The 16,694-nt window shown below is 40.1% G+C and overlaps 1 protein-coding gene across 1 annotated transcript; it reads right to left on the bottom strand.

Moving 5' to 3' along the window:
• Positions 1-11,067: 11,067 nt before the first annotated feature.
• Positions 11,068-14,940, bottom strand: LOC120434341 (zinc finger protein 235-like; the record flags this gene model as incomplete). The annotated part of the gene is made up of 2 exons (XM_039602197.1): positions 14,884-14,940; positions 11,068-12,114 (listed from the first exon to the last, which is right to left on the bottom strand). Coding segments are annotated over exons 1-2 (1,104 nt in total), but the record flags the coding sequence as incomplete, so codon positions are not given.
• Positions 14,941-16,694: the final 1,754 nt, after the last annotated feature.

Here is a 16,694-nt window from a genome sequence, read left to right as displayed (position 1 = left end):
GTTTTCCAAAAAGCAGTATCCTTAATAACAGAATGTAATTCTTGAAAAAAAAAACAAAGTCAGTATTCTGTTGATTTGCAAACAAAAAATAAGGTTTTCGCTTAACAGTGTCTCTTAAACCCCTGACATTGAGAGAACAAAGTGATATAGACAGTGTGGCTTTAACACAAAATAATGAACAGTTTACTTCCCTTAGTTAACATGGAACTGGTATTAACTTTTATCCTGAACCTCAAAATTGTAAATAACTCCTTTGACATCTGTAACTTTATACCTCAGGGAGGGAAAGAAACCTCCATCAACGCAGGTGCAGCTTGATCCTCAGGCGATGTGAGCGTTGGGTGCACCTCTTTCCCTTCAATGAACACACGGACCCCGGCAAAGTGAGCTATTTTTCCTTCTTTCCTTGCAGCATCAATAAGAGGCCAAAGCTTCTCTCGAATTGCTCTGTCGGCAGAGGACAGATCTTCAGTGAACCTCATGTGATTTTCTTTCAGAAAGGAGCAGTTTTTAGCTTTCCTCCAGATCAGGTCACGAGCTGATCTTGTCACAAATCGAATGATGACCAGCCTTGGTTTCTTCTGAGCTTCGCTGTAGCGGCCCAGGCGATGAACTACATCAATGCTGTTTTTGAATCCTGCACTTGTTTCCCCGGCAACAGTGCAGCAGATGTCAAGTACTTTTCTGGTGATGTCTTCTTGCTTTTGCTCACGGACCCCTGAGAGCCTGAGAATCCATCTCCGATGGTATCTTTCAACTTCGTTGACTTTCAGTTCTACTTGAGACATTCTGCTGCTGTTTTTATCACAAGTAGCTTTAACGGTTTGGGTGACATTCTTCAGAGATTCTACTTCCAAGAACATGAAATCAATAGACTTCTTCATGGCCTCGATGTTAACAGTATTCTTGCTGATCATAGCCTCCAGATTATCTGAGCGCTCATTAATTAAAGTAGCAATGTTGTTTTGCACATCAGCAAGAGTTATGTCACCTTTGTGTTTTTTACCATCTGGTCTGGCTGGAGTATTGGGGTCCGAGTCCGGCAGTGGCATCAGTTCAGGACTTTTGCTGCGGTTGTAGTCATGTTCGGCAATCACGGCATTCTTGGGGCTGGTTTTTGAGCCAGCTACACCTGTGCTTCTCTCCATTTCCTTGGATGTTCCTTTGGTTAGACTTTTAAATTTCATGGGTGTTTCTTTTTCCTTCCTTTTGCTACCCTGAGTTGTTGGAAACATCGCTGAGGTAACAGAGCTTTCCTGCTGTTAGCTAAGCTATCGCTTTGCAAAAAGGCTCGGGTCGCTAAAAAGTTCTTTGAAGTATGGTTCAGGAAGCTGTTACTTAGAAGTGTCGCAAACGTGTACTGAATAAACAGTCAGTAGGATAACTCGCTTGTGATTCAGATAAAAAACGACGCCTGAAAGGGAAGTAAAACTGAAAAATCCTGCTTAGCCACGGAGCAGAGCATCTACCTCGGTCGCCATCTTGGCTGCTCCCCGACGTTCTACACTCGCTGCCTACAAGAGCTCCCAAAATTGAACATCACTGATGTTCATCGGATTTGCAGATTGACGACTACCCCCGCCAGCAAATTAGATAAAGGATTTAAGTTATATGCTGCATCATATATACACAACTACGAAGGTAAGAAAACGTAAATCAACCAACAAAGAAATGTTAGCTAATGTCAAATGCAAACACTACAGGGAGTGCAGAATTATTAGGCAAGTTGTATTTTTGAGGAATAATTTTATTATTGAACAACAACCATGTTCTCAATGAACCCAAAAAACTCATTAATATCAAAGCTGAATGTTTTTGGAAGTAGTTTTTAGTTTGTTTTAGTTTTAGCTATTTTAGGGGATATCTGTGTGTGCAGGTGACTATTACTGTGCATAATTATTAGGCAACTTAACAAAAAACAAATATATACCCATTCCAGTTATTTATCTTTACCAGTGAAACCAATATAACATCTCCACATTCACAAATATACATTTCTGACATTCAAAAACAAAACAAAAACAAATCAGCGACCAATATAGCCACCTTTCTTTGCAAGGACACTCAAAAGCCTGCCATCCATGGATTCTGTCAGTGTTTTGATCTGTTCACCATCAACATTGCGTGCAGCAAACCACAGCCTCCCAGACACTGTTCAGAGAGGTGTACTGTTTTCCCTCCTTGTAAATCTCACATTTGATGATGGACCACAGGTTCTCAATGGGGTTCAGATCAGGTGAACAAGGAGGCCATGTCATTAGTTTTCTTCTTTTATACTCTTTCTTGCCAGCCACGCTGTGGAGTACTTGGACGCGCGTGTGATGGAGCATTGTCCTGCATGAAAATCATGTTTTTCTTGAAGGATGCAGACTTCTTCCTGTACCACTGCTTGAAGAAGGTGTCTTCCAGAAACTGGCAGTAGGACTGGGAGTTGAGCTTGACTCCATCCTCAACCCGAAAAGGCCCCACAAGCTCATCTGTGATGATACCAGCCCAAACCAGTACTCCACCTCCACCTTGCTGGCGTCTGAGTGGGACTGGAGCTCTCTGCCCTTTACCAATCCAGCCACGGGCCCATCCATCTGGCCCATTAAGACTCACTCTCATTTCATCATTCCATAAAACCTTAGAAAAATCAGTCTTGAGATATTTCTTGGCCCAGTCTTGACATTTCAGCTTGTGTGTCTTGTTCAGTGGTGGTCGTCTTTCAGCCTTTCTTACCTTGGCCATGTCTCTGAGTATTGCACACCTTGTGCTTTTGGGCACTCCAGTGATGTTGCAGCTCTGAAATATGGCCAAACTGGTGGCAAGTGGCATCTTGGCAGCTGCACGCTTGACCTTTCCCAGTTCATGGGCAGTTATTTTGCGCCTTGGTTTTCCACACGCTTCTTGCGACCCTGTTGACTATTTTGAATGAAACGCTTGATTGTTCGATGATCACGCTTCAGAAGCTTTGCAATTTTAAGACTGCTGCATCCCTCTGCAAGATATCTCACTATTTTTGACTTTTCTGAGCCTGTCAAGTCCTTCTTTTGACCCATTGTGCCAAAGGAAAGGAAGTTGCCTAATAATTATGCACACCTGATATAGGGTGTTGATGTCATTAGACCACACCCCTTCTCATTACAGAGATGCACATCACCTAATATGCTTAATTGGTAGTAGGCTTTCCAGCCTATACAGCTTGGAGTAAGACAACATGCATGAAGAGGATGATGTGGACAAAATACTCATTTGCCTAATAATTCTGCACTCCCTGTATACTTAGTGTGTTCTGTTGTGTAGTCGTTTTGTTTTGTGTGTCATTGAGGGCACCAATTAATGTCACAAAGGCACATTTGCAATGTAAACACTGTCACTACGTAGAAAACCAGCGGAGTGATACACCTCCTGTTGTCAGGCCTGCAGGTTTGTCCCTGTGCTGTTCTCCTCTCTTTTGATGGACAAACTTTTTTTTAACTGGCAAAAATCATTTGTGGGGCATCTTATTGCGACACCTGATTGTTCTCTCATTTTAGTTTTAGTTAGTGATGGGTAGATGAGGCCTCATGAAGCGTTTCAGCACATTCCCCAAACTGCATCGACACTGTGTTGACACAGTATTGCTGCTTTGCTCCATACTGACACCTGCTGGACCTTAAATATCATTGCAGGCAACTGACTTGAGACTCACAACAGACACTGATTCAATGATCTAGTCATACTTGTACACTGTAAGGTATTATACTTTCCATGAAATCATTTTATATCTTTTACGTTTCAAATATTGTAGACATCTTTAAAATATATTGTGAATGACACTAAGTGAAAATTAAAATGAAAGTATTGTGAATGTAATATTACCCATTTGACTCAGAGTTTATTATAAAATTCTATTCAGAAAAATAAGTTTATCCAATATTTTTGCATTCAGTCTGTTGCATGTTTTTGACACCATTTCCCCAGCTTTGGAAAACTCACAGGCACAGATGAAGCTGGGGTACACAAAAGCTGTAAAGCCAGGTGGAAAAGGTTCAGATAAGATGTCTTCCTTTCCCCCAGTACGTTAAAAGATCCTCTGATCTTGGAATGTTTCTCTCCGACACTCTCCACAATACTAAGGGTTGGCAGTCCCTTATAATAAAATTCAGGACTGCCTGGTCCAGAACAGTCTTCCTAGATGCTTGATTTCAAAATAATAAAACACATATTAAAAAAAAAAAAAAAAAAATATGATAAAGCTGTTCAGTGTCTATATAGGCCGAAGTGTGTTCATTCTCGGTGTGTTTGTCTCCTCATTTTCATGTTTGGCTCTGTAATGCCTAAACACCGAGGAGGTGCTTTTGCTTGTGTAACAAAGCTCCGCAGAACAGATGCGACATTTAACCTGCATAAAATGAAATAAATAATTTACACTTCAAGTCACATTGCTGTTTTTCCTATTCTGATAGATTACACTGAAACAAAGACAGACAAACTATTATCTTATTTGCAGTTAAAAGATCAAAATGATCTCACACAGCAGAAACATTTCTTTTTCTTTCGGGCTCCATTTTGTTATGGAGAGATGTGTATTTTTTTTTTTTTTTTTTTTTTTTTGCGAGAGTAATTTCGTGTTTTTTTGTGGCGACTCATTCCGTTGACAGATGCGGATGCGGTACTTTTTAAACACAGTTTGGCGCGTTGGCAATGAGCGATACAGCAGCTGTATCGATCACGTGACTTTTTCTTAAAGCGACGCACGCACCGATACAGGCATCGCTAGGTGAGCTTGATATATGTGTCGGTGCGTCAGTGTTGCAGGACCCATCACTAGTTTTAGTAGTATTTTTAAATGGTTGCATAAAATGAAGAAAATGGCAGGTGTATTGGCTGCATTTTTAGATAAATAGTTGTATATGTTTACAAAATGTACAATTTATATTTGCATTTCAAGTTATAAATTTTAGTCAACATGTCTGTGGGGGTTTTTTTATAGTAAAAATACTACTAGCATTTTAAGTTCTTTGTGTGATTTCAGATCAGTAATACTAATGCAGTATGTCAGTGAAAAAAAAAACAACTAAATTCAGTTGAGCTGAAAAGAATGATACCAAACAAGGCAAGGGGGAAAAAACTAAAATGAAACAATTTCAGGGTGAAATACAAACGTAAACTCAAAAGGAGTCAGAATGTCTGGTTGTATTTCAGACCTCAGTGGGTTGATCCAACAAATCATGAAAAATTAGGTTTAAACTTTTGTTCATGACAGTGCAGATTTCTGACATTTTGTGTAATTTAAGCTGTAACAATGTGATTGTTTTCTAACAAAAAACAGTGTGAAACTTAAGTTAGACTTGTGTTTGTAAATGAACTGCCCCATGTTGTGTAGCTTTCTGGATTTTATACTTATTGGGCTACATATTTATTTATTATACAGGCTATACAGTACATACATAAAAATGTGAGTTTTGATTCTAACTAAAGTGTTTAATTATGTGGGCTACAGAGAATAATTAAGTTATAGAAAATATTTATATGAAAAATGTATATACTTATGGCATTTGAATCATTTTAACCATATGTAACCACCTGCATATGTGTTTGGGGGAGGGGGGGGGAGGCTTTGATTTTGCCACCCATTTGATTTCTTTGCCACCCTCATGCCACCTTAAGAAAATTTCTCTAGATCCGCCCCTGATTGTTGGGGGTTTTAATATTCATGTGTGTTGTCCTGATATGCCCATGGCAAAGGGCTTTTAAAGCCTTATTGATTCTTTTAATGTGGTGCAATGTGTGACCGGTCCTACACATGAATGTGGACACACACTTGATCTTGTTTTATCTCATGTTGTGTTTTCTTTTTGTTTTTTGTTTTTGTTTTTAATGTAGAGATCTCTGATGATGTGTTTTCTGGCCACAGTCCTGTGATGTTTGAAGTTCCTCTTGCCTTTACCTCTGTTAAACCTCACGCTGCTGCTCGGCACTGTTGAGTTTTTAACTCCTCCACTGCTGAGCAGTTTTCAACACTTAACCAGGACTGCAAAATCCCAGATTTTTTATGCAGCCAGACCACAGAACTGAGCTCATGGTTTTATTCCACCTGCCAGACTGCTTTGGACTGCTTTGGACATGGCTCCATTAAAATCCAGCGATTCTAAAACTAAAGCCCAGGCTGAACGACACGACCCGAGCTGTCCGACATGAGTGCCGTCAAGCTGAGCACACGTGGAAAAAGGACAATTTACAAGTGTCATTACAGATACTAAAATATATATATATATATATATATATATATAGACCACGTATAGATAGATAGCATAAGTGTAGATACTTACATGAAAACAAACATAATAACTTCATACTGTCACTGGGTTTAAACTAAAGGAGTGATCAGAAGAAATCATCAGTGTCAAACTGTGACAATAAAAAATGTTCATTAAAGCAACAAAGAATGGGATGAGTTTGATGTGAATCTTTGGTAATGCATGGGGGAAGATCTGTGCCAATTTTATCAGCAACTACGGATGTTATCCTTTTCTGGATGCAATACCTTGGCCTCCAGTAACACTATACGGAATCTTAGAGTCATTTTGACCAGGACTTCTCCTTTAATGGAAATATAAAGCAAATATTTAAGACTGCTTTTGTCACGGCTCAGGGCAGCGGCCGTGTGAGGTGAAGAAAGGAGGACTCAAATGCAGTACTTATTCAGATGTGAGGGTGATTTATTAAGAATACCAAACATAAAGTGGAGATGGCAAAACTGAACTAAGGATGAACTAAACTGGGAAGAACTAAACCAAAGAGCAGCAAACCTGAACATGGAGGGAGGACAGCAGGGTGACACAGAGGATGAACACAGAACGACGCAACAAGGAACAAAGGCAAACACACACAATAAATACACAGAGGGACACTGGGAAATCACACACAGGTGGGAGACACAGCTGGACCTGGTTAACCTGACGAGACAGGGGGAACACTCACACCAGGGACCAACAGAGGGAGCACAAACCCAGAAACCCAGTATCAAAATCCCAAAACACAAACCATCCCAAACAGCCCACAAATAATAACAGTAAATACACCAAACCCAAAACCGCTGAGTCATGGACTCAGGATCATGACAGCTTTCTTCCATTGCTGCAATATCTTTTAAATCAGAAATATCCTGTCTCAGAGTGATGCTGAAAATCTCGTTCATGCATTTATTACTTGTAGTCGGGAATATTATAATTCATTATTATCAGGATGTTCTTTTTTGCGTTGGGACAAAGGCAGGATGCGATGGCTGCTGTTTTATCTACGTGTGGATCCACATGCCCAGCTCCCAAATTGTACCCAAATACTGTACGGTCCCTCCATCCAACCACACACTTCCGGGACCGCGACCACCAACTGCACATGCTCCACCGAGGTATCACTATGAATGACAACATCATCCAGGTAGCAAACAGCATATGCAGTGTGAGGACGCAGCTATCGCTACAGGAGGTTCTGAAAAATGCCCGGGGCTTCAAACAAGCCTAACAGAAGTGTGACGAATGGTACAAACCATACAGAGTAGAGAAGGCCATTTTTGTCTTTGGACTCTGCAGACAAGGGAATCTGCCAGTAGGTGTTAGTTAAATCCAACATCATAAAAACAAGCAGTGCTTATACAGTCAGGTCAACCCGGGGCATGGGATAAGCATCAAACCATGAGACCTTCACTTTGTGACAATCATCACAGAACCGTATAAAACCCTGCGCTCACTTCTTAATTACCTGGAAGCACCTTAAAGACAACCGGCCCCTCTCAACAGCTGGGACAAATCATCTGGCAAACAGATACGCATAGGAGACCAAACACTGAGGAACAAATCCTCATTTCATCCTATGATAACAGCATTTTCACCATTTCAGCCAATTCCTTTTGCACAATTTGTCTCTTGTGCTCAGGCAACCTGTAGGGCCATGAACAGACTTTCACACCAGGCTGCGTTTCAAATTGGTGCTGCATGAGAGTCTTGCAGATGGTCGGGGGAATGAACACATCTGCAAACTACTGTTGCAATGCAGGAACATCTGCTTTATTGGAATGTGTGAGATGTTAATCACAAAGCATCTTAAACACACTGTCTGAAAACTTCATGCCCACATCTTGTTTTTAAGAAAACTCAAACATCTTTTCCTTAAATTCATTTCAGGGTTTTTAATGAGCTGCATGAACCGTGCTGAGAGCAGCCAAGTCTCCTCCTCTGATAAACCTCCACATGTACCACTAAAAACATTTAAATTAGTTTGAATCTGAAATCATGGCTCAAACTACTTGCTGTGAGACCATTTCTTTATTTTTCACATCAAACCGTTTAATAAGATAAACTTTACACAGAGTTCATCAAATATAACTAACGCTTTAACATTATCAGGATTTCATAATACAAACTTCAGATCAACAGGAAAACAGCTGCAGAACATGTGGATCAAAATGAATTCATTAAAAAACAACGTGGACTTCAAGGATACAGTAAATACACTAAAGTGAAAGGAGGAGCCAAAAATAGATGTTTAATAGGATTTGAATTAACTAAAAGTAGTCACCTGTGATCTTTAAAATGGTCCTGATGTGTGCTGCTGTTTGTAACTTCCAACAGTTCTTTGTTGCCACTGTGAATATTGTGGTCTTTCCCTAATTAAATTAAGGTTACACAGCCTCACTGCTCCATCTTCTGGTAAAAAAAAAACAAAAAACTGGTATTACATGGAAGTACAGCCCAAAACCAGTTCAGCTTGAGTTTCTTTTTTCTGGATATAAAGTCACAGCAGCTGTTGTTTCAAAGCTGGTGGACAGATTTAGTTCATTTTGGAAGTTTTAAGAGCAACTGCTGTGTAATAATTTGCAGTTTTGGGAGAAAAAGAATTTAAGAGAAGATTTTACCACAGCAAAAGATTAAATATGAATGAAGAATTGAAATTTAACTGAGGTGAAACATGGAATGAATACATAAAAAAACAAGTTAATTTTGGAAAAGCTAAAAAAGTTCAAATAAAAGAAATGATATACATATCCATATGTGATTTTTGATAGAATACCAGTTTGGTTTTAAAAAAAGAGAAAGAAAAGACATCCCTACAACTTTAATAATACAGTAACAAGTACAACTACTAAACACTACTGTGTCCTAAGGGAACAAAGATTAAAATGTAACAGGGATAACATTTTAGAGAATTAAAATCCCTCAAAGGAAAAAACATAAACTTGATATGCATATCTATACATGCAGTCAAAGGAGTTTGCAAAGAAAAGCGTCTGGACTTCTTTAAGTTGCTTGAAGACGTTTCACCTCTCATCCGAAAGCTTCTTCAGTTCTAAGGTCAAATGGCCGAGAGTCCCAGATTTAAACCCAGTGGGAGTATCCCCCCAAGGAGGGACAAAGGACCCCCTGGTGATCCTCTAATCACATGCGCCCAGGTGTGAAAGATGGCCCAGGATGTGAGTGGGCGCCTTAACGCCCACTCACATCCTGGGCCATCTGACCTCAGGAATTCACATGACAAGGTGGGGCCAGGTTTCACAATGGGCTCACCCGAAACCCTGGCTGATTAGGTCCCACACCCGCTTTCACACCTGGGCGCATGTGATTAGAGGATCACCAGGGGTCCTTTGTCCCTCCTGGGGATACTCCACTGGGTTTAAATCTGGGACTCTCGGCCATTTGACCTTAGAACTGAAGAAGCTTCTCGGATGAGAGGTGAAACGTCTTCAAGCAACTTAAAGAAGTCCAGACGCTTTTCTTTGCAAACTCCTTTGACTACGATGACCTGGATGACTGAGAACCTTCACAGACATCTATACATGCAGCTTCCTAAATGTAACATTCAGGATTATTCACTGCAGGTCCAGAAATCAGAGCTACCTCATCAGATCCAAGTGTGACATCAGCTGACACTCTTTACAGGAGATTCCATCTGAACTCTGGAGCCTGATCTCAAGGTTTTTAAGTCTGACCATGAAGCCAGAAGAGGATCTTTCTCTCTCTTCAGATTCATTGTGATCCAGTGATTTCAGTCCTGCATGATCAGGCTGATGTTTGCACAGAGCAGATAATGAAGTGAATGTTTTTTCACATTGGTAACAGTGAAACAGTTTATTTACAGCGTGGGATCGTTTGTGTTCGGAGTATGAACTGACATTCCTGAAGCTCTTGTCACACTGGTCACAGCTGAAGTTCACTTCCATGTGTGTACGTTCATGTTTGTTATGATGACCTGATTGTGAGAAGCTTTTGTCACAGTATCTGCACTTGTATGGTGTCTCTCCTGTGTGGTTTCCCTTATGCTTTTTCTTTAAGCTCACGTGCAGTGGTGAAGGATGACCCACACTGGTCACAGATGTGCTTTTTTACCCCACTGTGGAAAAGTTCATGTATTTTTAATGTACTTGTTGTGTGGAAGCCTCTCCCACATTCTTTGCAGTAGTTCATTTTGTCTCCAGTGTGTCTACGTTGATGTGGTTTTAGGTCCCGTTCATGATTGGAGGTTTTTCCACAAAGGTCACAGAGAAACTCTTTCCCACCCCCACAGTGACAACAGGGTTGAGAACTGGATCCATCTGTGTTGCTCTGCTTTTTTTATTTTTATCCTGAATGTCGCCTGAAACAAAGAGCATCTCTGCCAACGTCCAATTACATTTTACTGTTTACATTATAACACTCAGCTTACTGGGCGAAAACGACTCTTTATTTTTCCAAACAGTTCATTCAATATAACTCCATAAGTTTAATGATGAGACTTGTTCCAAACAATCAGGTTAAAAATACAGGATAAAAAGATAAATACATACCTCACATTAACTGCACTTGTAGAGTTACTTTCTTGTGTGGATCTGTTGGTGTTTGTTAAGCTTATGTGGAGATTTAAAAGTCTTCTCACACAGGTCACATTTATAAGGTCTCTCCTGAGTGTGGCTAAACATGTGTTGTTGTAACTGTGCATCTGTTGTAAACAGTTTTCCACACTGATCACAGCAGTAAACATCATTTCCAGTGTGAATCCGTAGGTGAATATTTCGGTAGTGTTTTTCACTGAAACTTTTTCCACAAAAGTTGCAGCTGTGCATATAATTCCAGAGTGGGTAACTAGATGCTTCTGTAAGTTTCGACTTTGAGCAAAAGCTTTACCACACAAGTCACAGTAGTGTGCTTTAACTACACTGTGGATGAGTTGGTGTTTTTTTAAGTCTCCAGCCTCGGTAAAAGACTTTCCACACAAGTCACAGCTGTAAGGTTTAACTCCACTGTGGATGAGTTGGTGTGTTTTTAAGCTTCCAGCCCGGGTAAAAGACTTTCCACACAAGTCACAGCTGTAAGGTTTAAATCCACTGTGGATGAGTTGGTGTTTTTTTAAACCTCCAGACTCGGTAAAAGACTTTCCACACAAGTCACAGCTGTAAGGTTTAACTCCACTGTGGATGAGTTGGTGTTTTTTTAAACCTCCAGCCTGGGTAAAAGACTTTCCACACAACTCACAGCTGTAAGGTTTAACTCCACTGTGGATGAGTTGGTGTTTTTTTAAACCTCCAGACTCGGAAAAAGACTTTCCACACAACTCACAGCTGTAAGGTTTAACTCCACTGTGGATGAGTTGGTGTCTTTTTAAACCTCCAGACTCGGTAAAAGACTTTCCACACAAGTCACAGCTGTAAGGTTTAACTCCACTGTGGATGAGTTGGTGTTTTTTTAAAACTTCAGACTCGGTAAAAGACTTTCCACACAACTCACACCTGTAAGGTTTAACTCCACTGTGGATGAGTTGGTGTTTTTTTAAACCTCCAGACTCGGTAAAAGACTTTCCACACAAGTCACAGCTGTAAGGTTTAACTCCACTGTGGATGAGTTGGTGTTTTTTTAAGTGTCCAGCCTGGGCAAAAGACTTTCCACACAACTCACAGCTGTATGGCTTAAATCCACTGTGGATGAGTCGATGTGCCTTTAAGTCTCCAGCCTGGGTAAAAGACTTTCCACACAAGTCACAGCTGTAAGGTTTAACTCCACTGTGGATGAGTTGGTGTTTTTTTAAGTGTCCAGCCTGGGCAAAAGAATTTCCACACAAGTCACAGCAGTATGGCTTAAATCCACTGTGGATGCGTCGATGTGCCTTTAAGTCTCCAGCCTGGGTAAAAGACTTTCCACACAACTCACAGCTGTAAGGTTTAACTCCACTGTGGATGAGTTGGTGTGTTTTAAGCTTTCAGCCCGGTAAAAGACTTTCCACACAAGTCACAGTTGTGAGTTTAACTCCACTGTGGATGAGTTGGTGTCTTTTTAAGTCTCCACCCCGGGTAAAATACTTCCCACACTCATCACAGCTGTATGTTTTCTCTCCCTTTCTTCTGTGAGGTTTGTCGGCCTCCTGAGAGTGCTGACTTCTCGCTCTATGTTGGTCCTGCAGTGACAGAGATACAAACAGAGGCAGTGAGTGAAATGCAGTCATGGAACAAACTGAAACTCCCTCTATTAGTGGAATCAAACATGTCAACAAACACATTGTAGGTGTGTTAACATCAGTTTCTGGTGATAGTATCACATTTCAATGATGTGCTACAATGACAGTCGTAATGAAAAATACATATTGAAGAAATATTGATAAGTGGAGAAAATATTTTACTCATAAACAATTGTGAGTTCAATTTTTGATATTGTTGTTTCAATGTGTGCACTGAAAAAATGGGAATTGGCAGGCTTTTGAATTTGCACAAATGAATTTAGTTAATGCTACACAAGCCTTTCATGTTTCTCTTATTTACGTGATTTAATAAAGTACCATTTACTTGATTATAAACAATACTGAGACTACTCATTTTTCTTACATTGATTTAAAGTGACTAAATTAGAATACTAAAACCATTGTAATCATGTTTGACCACAACCGGAAATGATGCAATATATTCAAAGACAACAACTAAATATGATTGAATAATAAGACCTAGAGTCTTATCCAATAAGACAACAACATAATTTAAGGAGAGCGCAATTGACCGCCAGATTCTGGGAGACTGTTTAGCCACATGCAACCTTTGGCACTGAGTCAGGCATACTGAGAAGGTAAGTAATTTAAATACATTTGTTTTAGTTGGAGTGCGTTTTCACAGAATTGTTGTAGTTCATGCTATATGAAAAGTAATCTGTAATGCATCTACATGTTGTTTTTACAGTGCTAGCTAAGATTAGTATTAGCTTTGTGGCTAAAGCTGAAAAATAGTAACAAATTGCACATAGTCGGGAGAAAGCAGCTGTTGTCGGTCAGATATGGAATTTATGTATGTGACAGAGAGCACTGGCGTTTTGATGGCTTAGCAAGTTAAAAAGTCACTGAGAGAGCGCAATAGTGTTTGTGTTACTCGTGCTAGTTATGGCTACAGTGGCTAATTAGTCTGGCTGTAACCGTCAGAGTTTAAGAAGCTGGGGCGCCACAGTGCCATACCTTAATTCTTGCTGCTGATACGCACTCAAGTTATAATAAGGATCCTGCCACCTTAGAACTGGGTTTAAGAACCTGTGGCCATAAATGCCAAATCATTTTTCCATTTAGTCATTGTTTTAGGTGAAGTGTCACTTACTTGACTATTCTATTGGTCAAGCCCAAATAATACAGCAGATATCTACAAGGAGACAAGTTTGTTCAACAGAGTATGTCTTATTAAGTGATGTATTGTGAATTTTCCAACATTGTCCTAACAAAAGTTAGGACCCTTTTTCCCCTTTTTTCTACTTTGTGTAGAACATATGTGAGCTGCTTCTCAAAACATTATGTATAAATGAGGGAAAGATTGGTACTTTAAAGAAACCATTAATGCTCTTCTGGACTGGAATACCTTTTTCAATTAAAATAAATTTTTTTGTGATGGTGGAATTTTTACCTTTATTATCACAGAAGTCAAAACATCAGATGATGATAGCTTACCATCTAAACTCCCATCTCTTGGCAAGTCTGAATTAGAGGTCTCAGCTGTATCGGCCTTTCTAGTGGATTTGCTTAAAGAGGAGATAGCTTAAGTCATTAGGTACATATTCCCTGACATTCTAGAGGTCAACCTTGCACAGTGTGTGACATTAAAGGGCATAACGTGGGCGATCGTGGGCTCAAGAGTTGGGAGTTCGCCTTGTAATCGGAAGGTTACCAGTTCGAGCCCTGGTTCCGACAGTCTCGGCCGTTGTGTCCTTGGGCAAGACACTTCACCCGTTGCCTACTGGTGGTGGTCAGAGGGCCCGGTGGCGCCAGTGTCCGGCAGCCTCGCCTCTGTCAGTGCGCCCAGGGTGGCTGTGGCTACAACGTAGCTTGCCATCACCAGTGTGTGAATGTGCGTGTGAATGGGTGGATGACTGGATATGTAAAGCGCTTTGGGGTCCTTAGGGACTAGAAAAGCGCTATATAAATACTGAGCCATTTACCATTTTATAACTTATAGAAAGGGAATGGTACTGTCCCACAGGGCAGCAGGTGGATTGCCAGAATACTGAAAAACCATATCTGCATTGTACCACAGCATATTCTACATTGTCAGAGAGCTTGGTGGCTGGTACAGAGAGCACGACAGAGCTTTTGAGCTCAGCCCAGTATCCACAAGAATATTCACTCTCATTTCACTCTGTGAACTCCTTGATACTTATCCATTGGTTGACTATAAGATTGGATCAGTCCACATTGTGACTTTAAAAAGGCATATAGAAATAAAAGGTGTTCAGATAAGTGTAACAGGTTCAGTCGCATGTATTTCATTAGATAAATTCTTCTTTTCTTTATGTCTGATCTTTATAACTTTGACTATTGGGTATGGATAGCTGTATGAAAACTAAACTGAAATGATTCTTTCTGAATGTCTGATATGTAATTCTTTTTTGCCTACAGAGTCCTATGGTCCTAAAGACTGTCTTGGCTGACGGAACCTGTCGAAGGCTCACTCTCTAATGGAGCGCCCGAATCAACTGAGGATCTCATCGTTGAAGTCAAGAGACAGTGTGGTCTTCAGGGCAGTTTCAGACTTCAGTTTATGGATTCCTTGTTTGGGAATGAGTTTCTTAACCTTACCTCAGTTTCAGAAGTAGCAGACAAAGGGACTCTTAAAGCTATTGACATGTCAAAGCCCACCACATGGACATAAAAAAGAGTAACAGAGATGGTGAAACTGAAGATGGAAAAGACTTTTTCATACAGAAGACATGAAGTTGTTCGTGATGCACCAATGGTGGAGGCTTTCATGGCAAGATGGCCTGCTCTATTTGACTTCCATGAGGTAAGGTTTGCCTCATACAGGGTGTTCTTGTGGTATTAGCCTAAAATGGTTAAGGCACAGTTGTTATTTGACAGCCCATTTCTTCAGCATGAGTGATTGCAGCCTTCTTCCAGGTATTAAACCTTTGAAGCTCATTCCTCTGTGCTCATGTTTTCAGATCAACGCTGAGTTTAAGAGAATTGCCACCATCCCCCCTCAAACAAAGTTCCTGGCTCAGCTGGATCTCCACTTGGGCAACCTGGTGAAGTTGGTCAACAGAAGAGGAGAGCTTGGACTAATACTGGAAAGAATTGTGGCACAAAAGGATAATGTAAGTGATAAAGCCTCAACACTCACTTAATATGATCCTCTTTGGATGAAACTTTATAATTGTGGAAGATTTCAGATGTTTTCCATGATAAATTCTCTCATTTTGTATTTTACATCTGCTTGTTTTTTAACCTTCACTTTGTCAACTTATTAATTGCCAGTAAACTTATTATTAATTTGTGTGCCTTTACTTTAAAAACATTCATGTAAAGTACACTATTAAAACTTAAATGAAGGACAGGGGCTGAATGAAGATGCTAATTACATACATTTCATTTCAGTGTGAAGATGTTGATGCTGGACGTGAGTGTGTCAAGGGAGTGTGTATCTACATGGGTGAAGACCCTGACATGCTTATCCGGGAGTATGTGGTATGTACTTCTTTTTTTCTTCTTTTTTTTTTGGGACTTTCCACAGTGTATCATATTACTTACTTGGCATGAAATGACTAACATGGCTTCTTTTTTACAGGGCATGGAAGAACGTGCCATCAATGAGACTGCTGAAGACACCACTGTTCGAATTTATCTTCTTAAAGAGCAAGCTTCAGCAGAAGAACAAGAGTTGTTCTTGCAGGCATCAGGGTGGCGAAGAATTTGGATAATGTAGCATTTGCTGTGATAATGCTATTTGGACTCATGTATGCATTAAACCTGCCTACCCTGCTGACCTCCGCTACAACTTTGACATTTTCCAGAAGGTTTTCATGGAACTGGATGGAGCTAAACTCTCTAAAGTTCTTGCTTTCAAAAACCATCTGTTTCATTGAGAAGTCAAAGACTGCACTTCTGCAATTCTTTGCAGTTTTTCATTTTGTGTTCAGTAACGTTATACTGCTTATGTTTTTATTGCTTTCCCCTCATGTGACTGCAATGCAGGAAGATTTTTCCTTTTGGTATCATGTTGTAAGAAATTTTTACTGACGATTTTTAGCAATATGATCTGAGTCAACCTTAATGTCCTGCTTACATGTTTAAAAGGAAGATTAAGATTCATATAGGTGTTTGGTATTAGTTATGTAACAATGTCATTTAAGGCTCAACTTAGTTGAAATCTTGTACAGGTAAATACTTGTACAGAAGCTGAAACTGTTGTCAAATAATACACAAGTTATATTTGTGTAAATCTGTTTATTCATAAAAGCGTGTTG

This window comes from Oreochromis aureus, linkage group 3, assembly GCF_013358895.1.
Source record: "Oreochromis aureus strain Israel breed Guangdong linkage group 3, ZZ_aureus, whole genome shotgun sequence".
Taxonomy (NCBI): domain Eukaryota; kingdom Metazoa; phylum Chordata; class Actinopteri; order Cichliformes; family Cichlidae; genus Oreochromis; species Oreochromis aureus.
The sequence above is the reverse complement of the archived record's forward strand: the minus strand, read 5'-3'. Positions and strand labels throughout refer to the sequence as shown.